The sequence below is a fragment of the Ranitomeya variabilis genome, chromosome 7 (genome assembly GCF_051348905.1).
Source record: "Ranitomeya variabilis isolate aRanVar5 chromosome 7, aRanVar5.hap1, whole genome shotgun sequence".
In the NCBI taxonomy this organism is placed as follows: domain Eukaryota; kingdom Metazoa; phylum Chordata; class Amphibia; order Anura; family Dendrobatidae; genus Ranitomeya; species Ranitomeya variabilis.
The window spans coordinates 55377443-55398724 of record NC_135238.1 but is presented as its reverse complement, the minus strand read 5'-3'; the positions used below and the strand labels follow the sequence as shown (position 1 = coordinate 55398724).

The window sequence follows — 21282 nt, the reverse complement described above, 5'->3', positions numbered from 1 at the left end:
AGGTCAAGAGTATGTCCCAACTTCAGCTGTGTCTTCTAGACACAGATACAGCAGAACATACTGGTAAAGCAGATAATCATCGGATCCCTCCTCCACTGTTCAGTCTGTGTAAAGACTGTGGGCCTGATTGATCAAAGCTTTTATTCCAATATTCTGGTGCAAAAAGGTACGAAAAAATAATATAATTTTGCCTACACAAAAATTCTGCAACTTTTGAAGTTCTCACCCCATTTTTGACAAAATGGACGGAGCTGGGTGGGGATGTGATAACTGCCCCTAGTCAAAATCATGATGAGTGTTGGCGTTCGCTATACCACAAATCTTACTCCAGCAGGGACTGGAATAGGATTTATGGCGAGGTGCTCACATAGGCCTCTCATCCAGTGCTCTTGACTTGAGTTTTCCTTGAGGAATGGGCAAAAATCCCAGTGGCCAGATGGGAAAAGCTCAGAGACTTATCCAAAGCAGCTTGCAACTGCAATTGCCACAAAAGGAGGCTCTACAAAGTACTGACATTTTGGGGGTAAAAAGTTATGCATGCTGAAGTTTTCAGTTACTTTGTCCTATTTGCTGCTTGCTTCGCAATAACAAGAAAACCAAATGTTCACAGTTGGAGGCATGTTCTTTACAAGAGCTGATGAAGAACCCTAAAAAACTGTGAAATTCTAGGTTGTGAGGTAGCAAAACATGAAAAATGTCAAGGGTGGGTGTTAAGGCTGGCGGAACGCACAGAGTATATTTAGATATTATTATTGGTGCGTTTGCAGCCCGGGGTCCACTGTGCAGGAGACCAACCTGCTGCTAGCAAATGGTGGCACGATATGACGGTAGAAGCCAACTCTGTTACTTCACAGAGTCGCACAGAAAGGAAAACGCTGTGCCCTGTTAGCATCACAGGGGAACACAGCTGCCTAACAGAGCAAAAGCAATCAGTGGTCAGGGAGTAGCAAGGACACAAACACCTCCTCTCTGGTGGAGCCGGAATTCTAATGACTTTACGCCAGCCCTGAATTCACCATACAAACTCCTCACCGGAGGTGCCGGTATTCTAGTGGCTTATTTCAGCCGGACCCTGACCACAAGCAGACAAGACCACTGAGTAAGTAAAGCTCATAACATAAGCTGATACTAGTGCATGACCGTGCGGCCATGCGAACCTTTTATAGCTGCAGCAACTTCAGGACCTTCCTAGAGGACCAATAGGAGCTGCCACAGTACCTGAGCATGTGACTCCGACCTCCAATGAGAGATCTTACCCCGGGCATGCTCAGAAGGGGAAAAGCAGGACTTAGTCCCAGAAGCGAGCCCTCGCCGCTGCCCAGTACTAGCTATAGTGGCAGAGCCTGGAAGAACAGCAGTAGCCAGACGCAGAGTATCTACCTGAGCCAGACACTGGGACCGATGTCTCCGCTGAGCAGGCTCCACTGCGGCTGGAGAGGAATGGGAGACCGCCAGCCTATAGTAATTGTCCCCTTAAAGGACAATTTGGAGGCAAACGTCGTCGTGTCTAGTGTACCTCCATCTACTACCACTAGACGCTGATGTTTCCTTGACCGCTGGGGACATCTGGTGGCAAGATATCCTGACTGCTGGCAAACATGACACTTGGAGTGCGCAAGCGGTCCGGGACTTAGATCCTGTTCGTGACACTACCATGGCCTCATGTGACTCAGGGGCCAGGACTGGAGAATCCAAAGGTTTGGCAAAGGTGGGAGCCAGCTGAAAACTCTGCCTACACTGGGCTCGCTCTAACCTCTGCTTGTGAAAACGGAGGTCAATACGAGTGGACACAGCTATTAACTCCTCCAGTGTGGAGGGAATCTCCTTAGTGACCAGAGCGTCCTTCATGTGGTCAGCCAGCCCCCCCCAAAATATTGGAATAAGGGCTTTATCCGACCACTCCAGCTCAGATGCTAGGGTGCGGAAGTGGACGGCAAAATGGCTGACCAAGGACGAGCCCTGAGTCAATGGCAACAGTTGGAGCGCCGTATCATGGGTGACACGAGGTCCTAAAAAGACCTGTTTCAGAGTGCTCAGGAACAACAAAGCACTCTGCACCACATGATCGCCATGCTCCCACAGCGGCGTAGCCCACTCCAACGCCCTGTCCGACAGGAGAGACACAATAAATCCCACCTTAGCCCACTCTGTGGGGAAACGTGCTGCCAGAAGCTCGAGATGTATAGAGCACTAGCTCACAAAACCCCTACAAGATTAACTAGCACCAGAAAATTTTTCTGGCAGCAGGAGGCGAGATAGAGTCAGAGCAGTGGTGGCAGTGGACAAGGTTGCTGCAGCCTGAACAGCAACTGCGGTAACATCCACAGCTGAGGTTGTGCACTCGAGAGCCGCCAACCTACCCTCCAGCTGCTGGATGCACCGCATGGATTGCTGTGTGTCCGCCATTGCAAGCCAGACCCTGGTGCTAGTATTATGTTAGGGCTTGCGGAACGCACCGAGTATATTTAGATATTATTATTGGTGCGTTCGCAGCCCGGGGTCGACCGTGCAGGAGATGAATCTGCTGCTAGCAAATGGTGGCACGATATGGCGGTAGAAGTGAACTCTGTTACTTCACAGAGTCGCTCAGAAGGGAAAACGCTGTGCCCTGTTAGCATTACAGGGGAACACAGCTGCCTAACAGAGCAAACGCAATCAGTGGTCAGGGAGTAGCAAGCACACAAACACCTCCTCTCCGGAGGTGCCGGTATTCTAGTGGCTTATTTCAGCCGGACCCAGACCACAAGCAGACAAGACCACTGAGTATCTAAAGCTCATAACATAAGCTGATACTAGCGCATGGCCGTGCGGCCATGCAAACAGTTTATAGCTGCAGCAACTTCAGGACCTTCCTAGAGGACCAATGGGAGCAGCCACAGTACCTGAGCATGTGACCCTTGACCTCCAATGAGAGGTCTTACCCCGGGCATGCTCAGAAGGGGAAAAGCAGGACTTAGTCCCAGAAGCGAGCCCTCGCCGCTGCCCAGTACTAGCTATAATGGCAGAGCCTGGAAGAACAGCAGTAGCCAGACGCAGAGTATCTACCTGAGCCAGACGCTGGGACTGATGTCTCTGCTGAGCAGGCTCCACTGCAGCTGGAGAGGAATGGGAGACCGCAGCGGTGATGGCCCGAGATTCCCCCTGTGCAGAGGCAGGAACTCAACCCCTAACAGTGGGTGAATACTTCTACAAGCCACTACATATAGTATTATATAATGTCCATGCTCCCCTATATGTAGTAGTATTGCCCCTTGACTTCTGCCATATATAGTAATTTACCCTGAGGACATCCACCTTCAGTAAGATTACTTCCATTCCCAAGCTCCCCACATGTGGTGATAATGCTCACTGTGAAGGCCCCAGTTACAGTGGAAAATAATGATCGCTAAATAAATACGTTCCTTGGAAAAATTTGGTGACTTCTCAGGTAATAAATTATTTAAAACTAACTATACATGGAAAACTGCCTCTTTCATGCCCTTTTTCAGCCTCATGATGGCGCTCTAAGGCACATTTAACCCCTTTCTGCCAGCTGACGGAATAGTACGTCAGCTGGCAGATCCCCTGCTTTAAGGTGGGCTCCGGCGGTGAGCCCACCTTAAAGCCGCGACATGTCAGCTGTTTTGTACAGCTGACATGTGCGCGCAATGAGCGCGAGCAGAATCGCGATCCGCCTGTGCCCATTAACTAGTTAAATGCCGCCGTCAAGCACTGACAGCGGCATTAAACTAGCGCTCCCGGCCGCGCGGCCGGCAGTGCTCGCACCGCTGACCCCCGTCACATGATCGGGGGTCAGCGGTGCATTGCCATAACAACCAGAGGTCTCCTTGAGACCTCTATGGTTGTTGATGGCCGATTGCTTTGAGCGCCACCCTGTGGTCGGCGCTCAAAGTACACCTGCCTTTCTGCTACATAGAGGTGATCTGTATTTCACCTCTATGCAGCAGAGCCAATCGTGTAGTGCATGCTTCTAGCTTCCTATGGAGGCTATTGAACCATGCCAAAATTTAAAAAAAAAAGTGTTTAAAAATATAAAAAACTTAAAAAATATGTAAAAGTTCAAATCACCCCCCTTTCACCCCAATCAAAATAAAACAATAAAAAAAAAATTAAACATACACATATTTGGTATCACCGCGTTCAGAATCGCCCGATCTATCAATAAAAACAAAGAATTAACCTGACCGCTAAATGGTGTAGCGAGAAAAAAATCAAAACGCCAAAATTACATTTTTTTGGTCACCGCGACATTGCATTAAAATGCAATAACGAGCGATCAAAAGAATGTATCTACACCAAAATGGTATCATTAAAAACGCCAGCTCGGCACGCAAAAAATAAGCCCTCACCTGACCCCAGATCACGAAAATTGGAGACGCTACGGGTATTGGAAAATCGCGCAATTTTTTTTTTTTATTTTTTTTTTAGCAAACTTTGGAAATTTTTTTCACCACTTAGATAAAAAATAACCTAGACATGTTTGGTGTCTATGAACTCGCAATGACCTGGAGAATGATAATGGCAGGTTAGTCTTAGCATTTGGTGAACCTAGCAAAAAAGCCAAACAAAAAACAAGTGTGAGATTGCACTTTTTTTGCAATTTCATCACACTTGGAATTTTTTTCCCGTTTTCTGTTACACGGCATGGTAAAACCAATGGTACCGTTCAAAAGTACATCTCGTCCCGCAAAAAATAAGCCCTCACATGGCCACATTGGCGGAAAAATAAAAAAGTTATGGCTCTGGGAAGGAGGGGAGCGAAAAACGAAAACGAAAAAACGGAAAAAGCTCCGGGGGTGAAGGGGTTAATGACACCACACTCCAGTATTTTGCACAAGAAACCTACTGCTTATGTTAAAGGGAACCTGTCACCCCCCCCCCCCCCAGTCGTTTCAAACTAAAAGAGCCACCTTGTGCAGCAGTAATGTTGCATTCTGACAAGGTGGCTCTTTTAGTTCTGGGTGCTGTAACGAGAAATAATCAGTTTTATACTTTGAAATACCTGCTCCTCAGTCGAGGAGGCCGGCGTCTCCCCCCTGCAGCAGACGCCACACAGCTGTCACTCGAGTCTTCTTGGCGCCGGGTGCCGCCTCCTCAGCGCTGTTTTCAAAAGTAGCCGGCGCCTGCGCTCTTTTTTCCTGCCTGGTGCAGGCGCAGTGAGCGCTGCCCGTCTGTCCTCATATGCAGTCTCGGTGACTGCGCCTGTGCGGCCGCCCTGCTAGTGAATCCCAGCCCCGCAGCGACTTATGATTTATTCACATTGCGGGGCTGGGATTCACAGGCAGGGCGGCCGCACAGGCGCAGTCACCGAGACTGCATATGAGGACAGACAGGCAGCGCTCACTGCGCCTGCACCAGGCGGGGGATAAGAGCGCAGGCGCCGGCTACTTTTGAAAACAGCGCTGAGGAGGCGGCGTCCGGCGCCAAGAAGATTTGAGTGACAGCTGTGTGGCGTCTGAAGCAGGGGGGAAACGCCGGCCTCCTTGACTGAGGAGCAGGTATTTCAAAGTATAAAACTGATTATTTCTCAAGTTACAGCACCCAGAACTAAAAGAGCCACCTTGTCAGAATGCAGCATTACTGCTGCACAAGGTGGCTCTTTTAGTTTATAACGGTTGGAGGGGGTGACAGCCTCCCTTTAACTGAGAAAACTGCACCATCCCATCTGACTGTGGCTAAGGACGTCGCGCATGCGCACCACCACTCCACTCGGTCTCCACACCGCTCCAGACAGCCGAGCAACAGCTTATGAGCACACGCAGTCACTCCTCCACGCCGACAGATGGCAGCACAGCACTGCACCTATTCTCTATAGACTTGTGACTATAGTAACAACCAAAGCCGGATGGCAGAGAGCGAGTGGCGCATGCGCGGAGGAGCCCGGACGGCCCGCAGCTGACAGCTCTCGACTGTGTCAGCAAAAAGCAGGCAACTCGTATCAGGCCGACAACGTGCTGTGCGGGCCCGGGAGAGGGGAACCAACCGACGGGGGCATGGACGGGACCGTGCGGGGCTGGGCGCTGTGTGCGCTGCTCTGCGCCTTGTGCCTGCGCTGCGGAGCGGAGGACATCGTGGTGGGCTGCGGGGGCTTCGTCAAATCCGACGTGGACATCAACTATTCGCTGATCGAGGTGGGTGTGAGGCGCAGGCGGCAGTGTGGGGTGACAGCCCCCGGGGTGAGCCAGTGGGGTCCGCGGTGTGAGCTGCCAGTGGTGGCGGGGGGCAGGCCGCAGCCTCCATTCATTCCTGCCTCCTCCCTGTGACCTCTGCTCCCTCACAGGGGTTGTGCTCTCTCGTCAGCCCCCTGCCTGCAGGTTCAGTAGAGGTCTGTGCCCAGCAGGAAGGAGCTCTGTGCCTACCAGGAAGGGGTTCTGTGCCCAGCAGGAAGGAGCTCTGTGCCTACCAGGAAGGGGTTCTGTGCCCACCAGCGAGAGGTTCTGTGCCCACCAGGGAGGGGTTCTGTGCCCACCAGGAAGGGGTTCTGTGCCCACCAGGAAGGGGTTCTGTGCCCAGCAGGAAGGGGTTCTGTGCCCAGCAGGAAGGGGTTCTGTGCCCACCAGGGAGGGGTTCTGTGCCCACCAGGAAGGGGTTCTGTGCCCACCAGGAAGGGGTTCTGTGCCCACCAGGAAGGGGTTCTGTGCCCAGCAGGAAGGGGTTCTGTGCCCAGCAGGAAGGGGTTCTGTGCCCACCAGGGAGGGGTTCTGTGCCCACCAGGGAGGGGTTCTGTGCCCACCAGGGAGGGGTTCTGTGCCCACCAGGGAGGGGGTTCTGTGCCCACCAGCGAGGGGTTTTGGGTTCTGTGCCCACCAGCGAGGGGTTTTGTGCCCACCAGTATGGATTCTGTGCCCACGTATGGTTTCTGGCTTCTGTGCCCACCAGCGAGGGGTTTTGGCTTTTGTGCCCACCAGTATGGGTTCTGTACCCACCAGCAAGGGGTTCTGTCCCCACTACATCTTGTCCAGGGAACGCTGCTTTTCTCTGTTGTCTTGTAAACCTGAAGTGTCTCTTTTACCATTTTCTTGGTCGCTTCCCCAACATTTTTCTATTTTATTAGCTTTTCCCAGTGCTTTTTTTGTGGCACCTTTTTTTATTTTTTTTTTATCCTCCCATGGTTTTTAATTGCTTTTGTTTCTTTGGAAACCTAAAGTGGTTAAAAGATGCTCAAAAGCCTGAAGATGTGAATAGCATGTTATTATACGTAAAAATGTTTAATTTTTTTTTTTTTACGTTTAATTTGCGTTTTTTCGTTCAGGTCACGGAGCGGACCCACCTGGAAAAGACATTGTATGCACATATCCTGAGGTTTAAAACACAGCCACCCCCTCCCTGTAAAAAATAAAATAAAATAAATGGGCCCTTTACTCTCCATCCCCTGGTCTAGCACTGAACTCCCAATGGATGCTACATAAATCCTGCAGCCTCCATCAGACTGAGGACAAAAGTCTGTCCTTGAATACTGTAAAAAAAATAAAATAAAATAAAAAAATTAGTGACTGCAAAAATGTATCTCAAACCCAGAAAATCCCTTTAGGGTATGTGCACACGTTCAGGATTTCTTGCAGAAATTTCCTGACAAAAACCGGACATTTCTGCCAGAAATCCACATGCGTTTTTTTAATGTGTTTTTTTGCGTGTTTTTTTGTGCGTTTTTTGCGTGTTTTTTCCCAATGCATTAAATAGCGGGAAAAACGCAAAAAATCCGCAAAATTAATGAACATGATGCTTTTTTTACCGCGATGCGTTTTTTTCACTGAAAAAAACGCATCATGTGCACAAAAATTGCAGAATGCATTCTAAATGATGGGATGCATATGTATGCATTTTTTATGCGTTTTTATCGCAAAAAATCCTGAACGTCTGCACATAGCCTTAATATGTCACCCAATGGCACATGACACACTGTTTATTTCAGTTGAATGCTATAAACGAAGACAACAACAACATTGTTGATGTTTCCTTCAGTAGGGTCACATGTAGCGATCGGCCTTTGCTGCACATGCGGTGAGTGCGCGGCTCTCGCTGTCACTTACGGCGTGCTTCCCCTAGGCCACGTGCACTCTGCTTGTCGGCTGTTATATACTGTACGCCCCTACCCTCATTTACTTTGGATATTGTTACAACCGCTCAAAAACTAGTAAGGATATCTGTGATCTTATATGTCTACACACCGACGTGGTTTTCTGTCCCAATTAGTGACGAGTGAGCATGCTTGGATAAGGTGTTATCTGAGCATGCTCGTGTCCTAATCGGGTATTTTCGGCGTGCTCGAATAAAAATGCTCAAGTCACCGTGCCTGCATGTCCTGTGGCTGCTCAACAACCGCAACACATGCAGAGATTACCATTATATCTAATATTTTTTTGTATTTATTTTTTGAGTCTTCATTTGCCATTTCTTCTCTTCCAGATAAAGTTATATACCAAGCAAGGTACCCTCAAATACCAGACAGACTGCGCTCCTAATAACGGCTACTTCATGATTCCTCTTTATGACAAGGTGAGTTCCCAGCTCTGTGCATAGCCCTAAGTTATAAGGGGTTTTATAGGACTTTTATTGCTTTTGTATATGGGGCTAACAACTTATCGGCACCTGATTGGGGATGAGCTTTCCCTGCTCAGCTGGCGACTCTGTGGCTCCATTTCACCTCTCATCAACAGATGAGCTCTTTCTCTTCCGCTCTGCACTGTTGTGGCTGCGGCGGGGTACTGCAGATCAACTTGTATTCAATCAAGTAGGGGTGGATGTGTCGCGCTCCTACTTGTCTAATACTGATTACCTAAATCCTAAGGATAGATCGTCAATCTAAAATTAGTGGACAGCCCCTTTAAGTAGGGCATAGAGCAATCCCTTTTAATTTTGAAGTAAGCAAATGATCCCTGAAATAAGATTTCCTTATTATGTCTCTCAGCTATATAGTGGCATACGTCCCCTATGGGATCCCTTTATAGCAATGTATCCTCTTTGCTGTAGTCAGTAGTGATAGCAATCCTCTATAATGTCTGACCGAGGTTCGGTCAACCCATAAACCCCCTGTAACGTGACATCTAGGGTCCGAGGCTCTCCTATGTTATTAATGCCTGTCATATCTGCCTACCATCCTTGCACTGGGTGGAACTTGTGGACGTCACATACTACTCCTGACAAATGGCCGCAGATCCATTTTCATCAATTTTAGGTCATTTATTGCGTAATAAAACATTTTTTTTCCATAATTTTTTTTTTTTCCAGCAGAGCAGGTGCAGAGATAACAATAAAAGCCAAATGTGTTGGCATCCATGTGTAACCGGTACAACTGGCTGTGCCGCCTTCTGTGCCCTGTGTATATGTGATGCCATCATGTACTTGTTTCCTGCCATACAATAATGATGATCTCTGTCTTTTCCTGATCCTGCAGGGGGATTTTGTTCTCAGGATTGAGCCTCCCCTAGGGTGGAGCTTTGGTAAGTTGCTGTAATCACAGTGTTCTCGTCCCCGGGGCCCTGTGCATGTTTATGCTCCACATTCCCTAGTTTCTCCTATTTGCATTAGTTAGATATAATCAGTGAATCCCCCGAGGCCAGAAATGCTCCATGTGTAATCCTTTCTGAAATCGCTTCATGTGGCGTTAATCCCAGATATGTTATTAATGCTTTCTGGGCAGCATCTGGCTTTTATAAAATATGTTCCATCTAATATATAAAGCTGAATGTGTGTATGAATGTGTGTATGTATGTCCGGGATTGGCATCTGAACCGTCGCAGCTACAGGCACAAAATTTTGCACAGTCACACGTCTGGACCCCGAGAGCGCCATAGGCTATGTTGTGAGGCCAAATTTTAACCCCACGTTTTCCAATTCACCAAACAATTTTGCCCCTATCTACATAATGGGGGAAAAAATGAAAGGAAAAGTGTTGGAGGCAAATTAACAGCTGCCAGATGTGAACAAGGGGGACTTAAAGAATGAGAGCGATGGCGCCAAAGAGTATATACTGTACAGTTGCTAAGGTGGGGCCCCGACATGGGATAATCACCACACCACCACGGGGATATGAACACACACACAAAATGCGCCACACACTACCACGTGCTCGAACACATATACCACCCTCAGCGCACATTTCACCACACATACACCAACCTCGCCACATAAAAGTAGAAACACAAAAGTCGCCGCGCAAAACTCGCCACACGTGCAAAACTCACCTCATGGAAAACTCGCCACACGCAAAACTTGCACACGCAGAAAAATTGCCACACGCAGAAAAATTGCCACATGCACAAAAGTTGCACCACATGCAAAAGTTGCCTCACACAAAACTTGCACATACTCAAAAGGCACCACACATAAAACTCGCCACGCGCAAAACTCGCCATGCGCAAAACTTGCTGCACACAACTTGCTACACTAACCTGTCACATGCAACTCGACACACAAAAAGTTGCTACACGCATGTCACCACACAAAACTCATCTCACAAAAGTCGCTACATGCATGTCGCCACACGCAACTCAACACACACAACTTGACACACGAAACTCGCCCTAAAACACACACAAGTCTGGTATTATCCTTCAAAAATAAAAATCTGATTAATAAGCAGACAAACTACAAGAGCAACAAATGTACCATATAGGAATCCGGCAGCTGTCAGTCACATGACCTGTCTATTATGTGTATGTGTGAGCTAATATATACTGCCAGGGGGTGGGCTTACTGTTGGCTGGGGATTTATCAGGCTGCCATTTTAGCTTACAAATACTGAGGTAAAAATACTGACCAAATAACGTGTGAACGAGGGCTAATACAGGAGGAGATGACATACAGCTATATACTATATACAGGAGGAGATGACACACAGGTATATACTATTTACAGGGGAGATGACACACAGGTATATACTATATGCAGGAGGAGATGACACACAGATATATACTATAGACAGGAGAGATGACACACAGGTATATACTATATACAGGAGGAGATGACACACAGATATATACTATAGACAGGAGAGATGACACACAGGTATATACTATATAGAGGAGGAGATGACATACAGGTACATACAGGAGGAGATGACATACAGGTATATACTATATACAGGAGGAGATGACACACAGGTATATGCTATGTATAGGAGGAGATGACATACAGGTATATACTATATACAGGAGGAGATGACACACATATATACTATATACAGGAGATTACATACAGGTATATCTAATATATAAAGCTGAATGTGTGTATGTATTAGGGTTGAACAATTAATATAATGTTCAATTCTCTAGTTGCCTACTCTTGGCCTAATGGATATTGATCATGTGCACTAAAGAAATACACCAGACACAGTCAGCTGTAACTCTCCTTGATCAATGTGTGGCTCAGCTCCAAGAAGGAGGGGAGTTTATTAGTCAAACACAATGTTATATATCTCCTGTAAGGGGGCTCGGTTAGCTCTAAAATGGGAGTGATCGGATGTATTTCATTGGTTAGTGGGTTGGGCATGAGCAAGTCCATGGGTGGATCCATGAGGTCATCAGGGTGGGTTGGTCCGTGAGGTCATCAGGGTGGGCGTCGCTGTGGGTGGATCCATGAGGTCATCAGGGTGGGCGTCATCTTGGATACCAGAGCACACGGCATGCTGATGCAGGAGATGGCGGCCATCTTCAGTGTCTTCATTGTTCATCTTGGGTACCAGAGCACACGGCTCTGGTAGAGGAGATGGTAGCCATCTTAAGTGTCTCACTTTGTCTGAGGAAAACTTATGTAAGGTTAAACAATACATGTTATAGGTTGCTTCCCTCAATTACCTTATGTGTTGAGGTTAATTAAGTATTTGATCTTATGGCTCTCCTCAACAGTCCCCCCTAAATACTTTATTAACCTTTTCTTTTATCTTGATCCCACCGTGGTTCCCTAACCCACCGATGTTAAGTGTCACTATGACATCAGAGGCTTCATGACAATATGGATGCTATAGACACCAGAGAATGTGTGACTAATTATGGGTATACCGAGGAGGTATATCGGAGCGCGTTACCAGTGTCCTCGGGACTTCCCTACCTGCTGGATCTATTACTCTCCAATCTCCCATCTCCATGGTTACTTAGAGTAAAATACACATGTGTGACTAATTATGGGTATACACATCCTAGATCTGACCGTCTTGCCCGGGAGGGGGGAATTGGAGTTTTCACCAGTTTGAGACAAGTTTTCCCTTGTGGAAAACCTCCCTTTGTAGCTGGACTTTGACAAGCAGGTCAGATCCTACTCTGTCCCTAACTGTCTAACAAGTTTATAATGTGAGAGATGGATCCAGGAGGCGCTCAGCAATCCTGACTGAAGTATGAGTAGTCAGGAGCACTTGGTAGGGACTCTCAAATCTCGACTCCAGGAATGTCTTTTCTGATGAACTTCTTTACCAGCATATAGTCACCAGGTTAGAAAGTATGGGTACCTTCACTGGAATCTGGACCTGGAATGGATGATAAAACTCGTGCATGTGTTACTGACAGTTCTTTAGTAAGGGCAATGACATATTTTACCAAAGTATCACTTCCTAAGGCTAGCTGTTGTGGAAAATATTGACCCAACCTTGGAGGCCCCCCAAAAAGAATCTCGTATGGTGTGAGTTTAGTGGGACCCCTTGGAGTGTTTCTGACCGAGTATAAGGCAATGGGCAAAATGTCTGTCCAAGGAAGTCTGACCTCCTGACTGGCTTTCAGTATTTTATTTTTCAAGGTGCCATTCAATCTTTCTACTTTCCCACTGCTCTGAGGGTGATATGGAGTATGTAAACCCAAATCCGCTCCCACCAGTGTCCATAGTTCCTTAGTCAGTGCTGCAGTGAACGCAGGTCCTTGGTCACTCTCAATTACCTCTGGGACCCCATATCTGCAGACTACTTCAGTCATCAGTCTCTTAACAGTCACTCCGGCAGTCATGTTTGTTACTGGATAGGCTTCGGGCCATCCTGAGAACATGTCAGTCACTACCAGTACATACTCGTACTTCCCTACTTTTGGCATTTGAATGTGATCAATCTGAATCCTCTGAAAGGGATAGAGTGGTTTAGCCAAATGTTTCTGGGTAACTTTCTGAGGCGGTGCTGGATTGCATGTTGCGCACACACAAGGCAGGACTTGCAATATTTTTGGGTAACAGTAGAGATTCCAGGTGCCATATAAGTCTTCCAAATTAGGTCATTCATCTGATTCTTGCCTCTGGGTGATACCGTGTGCCCATTCTGTCACTGAAGGGTACAGATTACGGGGTAGACAGACCTTTTTGTTCATCCTCCAGACTCCATCTTCATCCTTTTTAGCTCCTCCTTCTTGCCATGACTTCTTTTCATCATCTGATGTCTTGTCTTGATGTAGATGGATGATCCTCATAAGAGAGCCTTTAGTCCCTTCTTCAGTGTCTTGTGACACGTACACCGCTGCTTTTTCTTTCCCAAATGGATCCACAGCATAGGTTTTTGCTGTTTTGTCAGCAAAGAAGTTCCCCCTTGCTTCTGGAGAATCCAGTCTCCCGTGAGCTTTGATCTCGATCACTGCAACCTCTGAAGGTAGATTCAGAGCGACCACAAGTTCTTGCATGGTAGCAGCATGTTTTACAGGAGTTCCACTGGACGTTAGGTATCCTCTGGCTGCCCAGATACTGCCGAAGTCACGAGCCACTCCGAAAGCGTATCTTGAATCCGTGTAGATGTTGACCACCTTCTCTGTTGCTTCCTGACAAGCCAACTTCAAAGCCTTAAGTTCCGCTTCTTGTGCAGACGTGCGGTGGTAGGGATCCGGCTGAGATGACCTGGTCATGTGTAACCATGGCATATCCCGTATGGAACCTTCCTGTTTCATCTGCAAATCTGGAACCATCAGTGAAGAACATCAGGTCAGCATGTGGGAATGGGTCTTCAGACACGTTTTTCTGGGAGGCTACTTCTTCATGCATTTGTTCAAGACAGTCATGAACCTCTGAGTGTGTAGAGGCATCTTCTCCGAGAGCATCAGTATCATCCACATCCCCCCTGGAAAGAGGAAGTAGCGTGGACAGTTTGAAGATGCTGCAGCGGACAAGAGTGACATTATCCGGAACCAAGAGCCAACATTGGAGTCTCATATGATGCTGCACCAACAGATGTTTAGGTTCCAACAATAGCAATTATATCGTGTGGAGCCATTAAGAGAACTGGATGTCCTCAGATGATATCAGGATTTGGGATTCCAAGAGCTGGTGCAGACTGTATGGCCTGTTTAAGAGCGTAGAAAGCTTCCACGGATTTGGTACATAGTGGAAACGCTGACGTCTTGAGGTCATCGTACAATGGCTGCATCAGCTTTGAGGCATCTGGAAACCTTTGGCAACAATAATCATTGATAGGTCAGCCAACTCATCCGAGGCCCTTGTCTTAGGTTCTTGGCAGAACAAAATACCAGAGTCCCATGTCTCGTCATGCCCCTGTAGAAAGGCATCGGCTGTTTTTCTGGATCTAGAACTTGGTTCAACAGAGTAGCAGCTTGCTGGGGTGTAAACTTGACGTAGAGGGTGGGCTCCTCAGACATGAGCATTGGCACTGTTGGCGGTGGCACCTGAAGCGGGAGTAGAGATGGCACCGGGAGTGCAGATGTAGTCCCTTGTGTATGAGGAGCCGGAGGAGGTAACAGTCCTGGAATGGGGGGCTCTATTTGGGCAGCTCCAGTATCATGGTGTGGGCTCCAGGTGACGCAGGCAGTCTTAAAAGCTTTTAACAGTCCTGTCCTCATTAATGCGAGTTATTGCTGCATGAAGTTGCTGAGCACTAACGTCTGGATGAATAGGGTCATAAGTAGGGGTCACAGTGTGTATGATCATTCTACACAGGAGATTGCCAGCTTTAGTCACCGCTATGTCCCCAACAGCTATCTGACCACGTGACTCAACAATGATTTGACTGTCAGCTTGAATAGTCACCCCCCCCCCCTGCTTCCACTATAGCTCTAGCTACACCTCCATTGTGCTCTAACCGAGAATTGGCAGCATTAACAATAGCGTCTGTCTCCATTGTTGTTATGTCACCCTTTCCCACCACTAACAAGGGTCCCTCAGGAAGATCTTTTTCAAAAATAGGTTGCCAACATTCCCTCCCCTTTGTGCTTCCTGTGCTATTGGTATCCCCCTCCCAGATTGAGCCCCCCCTTGATACAGTCGCCACCGTCCCATACAGGTGTGCGCTTGGCTGCGAGACAGCCTGTGAGGTACCAGGTATAGGGTTAGGTAGACTGCATGAGAGTGCTGTTGTGGAAGCATTGGGAGGAGAGGCCGCTGCTTGGAGCATCTCATGTGGGTGTGTGGCTAAATTGGCATTGGAAGTGATAGTAGAAAGGGTAGGTGCTGGGGACGATCCAGGTGGGAGGACTGCTGGATTCACAACAGGAGTGATAGGGGAAAGGGTTGGTGCCCCATTGGAAACAACTGAGATAGGAAACATGGGTAGAGCCTGTTCACTTCCCGAAGGAATATAGTATTGGCCGTTAGTGGTCATTACTGGGTATCAAGGATTTGGTGATGTGGCGTGTAGCCTTAATCTGAGATGTTCACCACCAGGAGCAGCACATTCGCCATCCACAACATGGCTGCCGTCAGAATTACATTTGCCATCCACGAAATGGCTGCCGTCAGAATTACATTTGCCATCCACGAAATGGCCGCCGTCAGAATTATATTTACCACCAACAAAATGGCCGCCGTCAGAATTATATTTACCACCAACAAAATGGCCGCCGTCAGAATTATATTTACCACCAACAAAATGGCCGCCGTCAGAATTATATTTACCACCAACAAAATGGCTGCCGTCAGAATTATATTTACCACCAACAAAATGGCCGCCGTCAGAATTATTTTTACCACCAACAAAATGGCCGCCGTCAGAATTATATTTACCACCAACAAAATGGCTGCCGTCAGAATTATATTTACCACCAACAAAATGGCCGCCGTCAGAATTATTTTTACCACCAACAAAATGGCCGCCGTCAGAATTATATTTACCACCAACAAAATGGCCGCCGTCAGAATTATTTTTACCACCAACAAAATGGCCGCCGTCAGAATTATATTTACCACCAACAAAATGGCCGCCGTCAGAATTATTTTTACCACCAACAAAATGGCCGCCGTCAGAATTATATTTACCACCAACAAAATGGCCGCCGTCAGAATTATTTTTACCACCAACAAAATGGCCGCCGTCAGAATTATTTTTACCACCAACAAAATGGCTGCCTTCAGAATTATATTTACCACCAACAAAATGGCCGCCGTCAGAATTATATTTACCACCAACAAAATGGCCGCCGTCAGAATTATTTTTACCACCAACAAAATGGCCGCCGTCAGAATTATATTTAGCACATGGCTCTGGGCCACCATTATACGGTGGTGGCCGCTCACAGGATATATTTTTGTAATACACAACTCAAAACTCTATTCTTTCTATTCCTTTTCTCCTCTACCCAATTTTCTCTATACAGACTTTCAGAGACTCTTTCTCCTGCCCTAGCAATAGACAACAATCCATTATCTTCTAGGATACCTTTTCTTTCTTTCTTTTCCTTTTTTTTTTTTTTTTTTTTTCTAAGACAAGCTTCCACTCCAGGGGCTGTAACCATCCCCCCTTCTGGCATTCCACACAATTTCCACTAATGTGCATGAGTCTAACTTGCCATCTGAATTTGGCTTAGTGCCCATACGGCAGAACTGCATTAATTTCTCCATCTTTCTATAGATATACAGTATATATATCTATCAAGATAACAAACACCAAACAAACAAGACGGGGGAGATGACTCAAACCTGAGATTCTAAAGGGAACTGAGTCTGCAGTACTCAGTTCCTATTGCTTCTTGTCACGTGGTCCCTGTCTGACATCCGTGCTCTGTACTTTACAAACCAATTATTCCCTACTTTGTCAAATTGCTCCCTAACTTACCAGTCCCCGTGCAGAGTCAACTCACTCGATGTCACGGGGCAAAAAAACGAAAAACTATAAATTTAATTGGCTCGAACTGAGCCAATTCGCTCCAAGTTTCAATGAGCCGCTACACAATTTATTATGCCCGAACTGAGCCAATTCGCTCCAAGCTTTACCGGGCCCCCCTAGGCCGAGTCAATTCACTCCAGGTCCTAGTCTCTCTTATACAGAACTGAAAATCTTATCACAGGCGACAACCGTATACCACAGACAAAAATTATTTTATTTTTTTCTACACTTGCTTGCTTATCCTTCTCTAAAAAAACCTGCTTTTCCTGTTTTAACACACATTGCTTAACTTGCTCATCCTGTTCCAAACACAATGCTTCTCCTTCTGTAAACACTTGCTTCTTTTTCTTTCCTAGAAACCTGCTTTGACTGTCCTTACACAATGCTTCTCCTAACTACCAGTCATCTCCCTCTGTAAAAACCTGTTTTTCCTGTTTTATCACTTGCCTCTAGCCCTCTGTAGAGAAAAAAACTTGCATCTTTTAACCTACTAGTCATCTCCCCTCTTCACAACATGTAACAGGCAGTAGGCAACTAAAACATGTGACGGTTCTTGCAATTAAATGACCAGCAGCGGAGAGACCCTTCTGCCGTCTTACAGATACCAAGGAAACCGGACACGGTCAGGCAATCTGCACAGGATACCCCGAAGGACACAGGTAAAGACTACAGATTATAAAAATCAGCAGACTTACCGTGTTCTGTTAAGGAGTTGATCAGTCTCCAGGTTCGGGGTACTCAGTGCATCCAGCCGTTCCACTCGCCGGTTTTCAGGGTTCAGGGCTCTCCTCTGCTGGCCCCAGGTTGGGCGGCCAAATATTAGGGTTGAACAATTAATATAATGTTCAATTCTCTAGTTGCCTACTCCTGGCCTAATGGATATTGATCATGTGCACTAAAGAAATACACCAGACACAGTCAGCTGTAACTCTCCTTGATCAATGTGTGGCTCAGCTCCAAGAAGGAGGGGAGTTTATTAGTCAAACACAATGTTATATATCTCCTGTAAGGGGGCTCGGTTAGCTCTAAAATGGGAGTGATCGGATGTATTTCATTGGTTAGTGGGTTGGGCATGAGCAAGTCCATGGATGGATCCATGAGGTCATCAGGGTGGGTTGGTCCGTGAGGTCATCAGGGTGGGCGTCGCTGTGGGTGGATCCATGAGGTCATCAGGGTGGGCGTCATCTTGGATACCAGAGCACACGGCATGCTGATGCAGGAGATGGCGGCCATCTTCAGTGTCTTCATTGTTCATCTTGGATACCAGAGCACACGGCTCTGGTAGAGGAGATGGCGGCCATCTTCAGTGTCTCACTTTGTCTGAGGAAAACTTATGTAAGGTTAAACAATACATGTTATAGGTTGCTTCCCTCAATTACCTTATGTGTTGAGGTTAATTAAGTATTTGATCTTATGGCTCTCCTCAACAGATGTATGTATGTCCGGGATTGGCATCTGCACCGTCGCAGCTACAGCCACAAAATTTTGCACAGTCACACGTCTGGACCCCGAGAGCGTCATAGGCTATGTTGTGAGGTGAAATTTTAACCCCGCGCGTTCCAATTCGCCAAACAATTTTGCCCCTATATACATAATGGGGAAAAAGTGAAGGGAAAAGTGTTGGAGGAAAATTGACAGCTGCCAGATGTGAACAATGAGGACTTAAAGAATGAGAGCGATGGCGACAAAGAGTATATACCGTACAGTTGCTAAGGTGGGGCCCCGACATGGGATACTCACCACACACGGGGATATGAACACAAACACAAAATGCGCCACACACTACCACGTGCTTGAACACATATACCACCCTCAGCACACATTTCACCACACACACACCAACCTCGCCACATAAAAGTCGAAACACAAAAGTCACCACTCAAAACTCACAACGCGCAAAACTCGCTACATGCAAAACTCGCCACACGTGCAAAACTCACCTCATGGAAAACTCACCTCATGCAAAACTTGCACACACAGAAAAATTGCCACATGTACAAAAGTTGCACCACATGCAAAAGTTGCCTCACACAAAACTTGCACATACTCAAAACGCACCACACATAAAACTCGCCACGCGCAAAACTCGCCATGCACAAATCTTGCTGCACACAACTTGCTACACTAACCTGTCACATGCAACTCGACACACAAAATGTTGCTACACGCATGTCGCCACACAAAACTCATCTCACAAAAGTCGCTACATGCATGTCGCCACACGCAACTCAACACACACAACTTGACACATGAAACTCGCCCTAAAACACACACAAGTCTGGTATTATCCTTCAAAAATAAAAATCTGATTAATAAGCAGACAAACTACAAGAGCAACAAATGTACCATATAGGAAATACGGCAGCTGTCAGTCACATGACCTGTCTATTATGTGTATGTGTGAGCTAATATATACTGCCAGGGGGGAGGGCTTCCTGTTGGCTGGGGATTTATCAGGCTGCCAATAGCAACCAATCACAGCTCAGCTTCTATTTTGCTACAGTTAATTAACCTGAGCTCTGATTGGTTAATATAGGCAACAAAGACATTCTCAGTATAACAAAGCTAATATATGTTGTGAAATTCTTCTATTAGCTTAGTTTTTGCCTTTTAATAATTACATTTCTATCTATTTGTTTTGTGGTTTTTGTGTGCAGAATAAATTTTTGTTAACACATTCTATTTTGCTAACAGCAGTCATTAACCCGGGCGAAGCCGGGTAGTACAGCTAGTTATCTATATAATGAATGGAGAAGGTCAGTGTTCTTCTGTTATTCCTGGGTTTTAGGCATTGCTGCTGTAACAAACTCAGTTTGGGGTAGATATATTATAAAAATGCTCAACTAACAATTCCTTAAAGGAGTTGTCTAGGCTTGGGGTTCTAGTCTGGTAACCTTACAGCGCCATCAGAATTCACCGGGTGCGGGCAAGTGCGTCACCGCAAGTATGTGATTTCTATACACGTGGTTATGTGCCGACCATACGTGCGCAGCCGCACTCGATACAAGTGAATTGAGGGAGGCCGGGCAAATCTATGGTGGCTCAGTGGTTAGCACTGCAGCCTTGCAACGCTGGGGTCCTGGGTTCAAATCCTGCCAAGGACAACAGTATTAAATTGGTGGGGGTGCAGCTATCGGCATCCCCTCCGATTGGTTGTATTGAAAAGCTGCAATCCTGTTTGCACTTGCCTGCACGGGACTAAAGGTACCGCAGCATGGTTCTCTGCTCCCTTCCATTGAACAACACTGCAGGATCTTGATCAGCCGGTTAAACAAATTCGTCACAGGCAAAATTTGCCGTCTCATAAGTATATTTAGGGCTGGGTGCCATGTAACCTGGCTTAAGGGGCTAAATGACACCCAGATCCGGCTCCAGATGCTTCCATTAGAGGCACCCACCATGTATAGAGTCTAAAAAGGATTTAGAAGATTGCTCGCTCTGCTCAGAGATTTCCAGTACTAGAATTGTAATACAACTAGAATGTTTTCTACTAGACACCAAACTTGCATCTATGTATTTAGGGTTAAAAAATATTTTTGCAATTGGGTTTAATTAAGAATGTAGCAGTTTGCCTTCCATAGACTCTTATGTTGCACTGCCTATTGCTGGCTGCAGAATGAGCTAACGGAGGATCCACCAGTGAGCTCATTCAGATGGCTTGTAACTCTAATCAGGGCTCCCTTCGGCTGATTTATGACCACAGAGCACAACAAACCTGAAATACGGCCACATTTTAATTTAAACCCAATTTCTAAAAATGATTTGTTGCTCAAAATACATGCATTTAAGTAAAAAATGCTCCCTGAAGGTGGCCGACCCTTTTGTGCGGATCTGAAATCACAAACTGTGAATAGCGTTATGTCTATAGATCCTGACACTGAAGATTTATTGTGGGAGTGAAATGTCGTCTTCTTTATCTGCAGAGCCAACCAGTGTTCCCCTGCATGTGGACGGGGTGACCGATATCTGCACCAAAGGGGAGGATGTCAATTTTGTCTTTACTGGATTCTCAGTCAATGGCAAGGTATGAAAAATATCATACTTCACTATAATATTGTGTGTTTGTAGTAAAAGGGGATACCTCACTGATCACTGGGGGTCCAGACAACCTGCCCTACTGCCCCTTCCAATCCCAAGAACAAGGTCTAGCAGGAAATAGTCCAGCTCTATATTAATGAGAAGATGTCATCAGTTTAACCAGTAAAAGTAAATGTACGGCCATAATGGCCCTGTTATACTGATTTAATGGATGTCTGTAGGGAAGAAGTCTA

At 46.6% G+C, this 21282-nt stretch overlaps 1 protein-coding gene across 1 annotated transcript in view; it reads left to right on the top strand.

The window, feature by feature from the left end:
- The first annotated feature begins 5856 nt into the window (after positions 1-5856).
- Positions 5857-21282, top strand: part of LOC143785967 (BOS complex subunit NOMO1-like) — a 96742-nt gene continuing 81316 nt past the window's right edge. The window contains exons 1-4 of the mRNA XM_077275111.1: positions 5857-6131; positions 8407-8496; positions 9395-9440; positions 20935-21035. Of these exons, the coding sequence (XP_077131226.1) occupies positions 5994-6131; positions 8407-8496; positions 9395-9440; positions 20935-21035 (375 nt within the window). The 5' untranslated portion in view covers positions 5857-5993. The remainder of the gene's footprint in view (positions 6132-8406; positions 8497-9394; positions 9441-20934; positions 21036-21282) is intronic.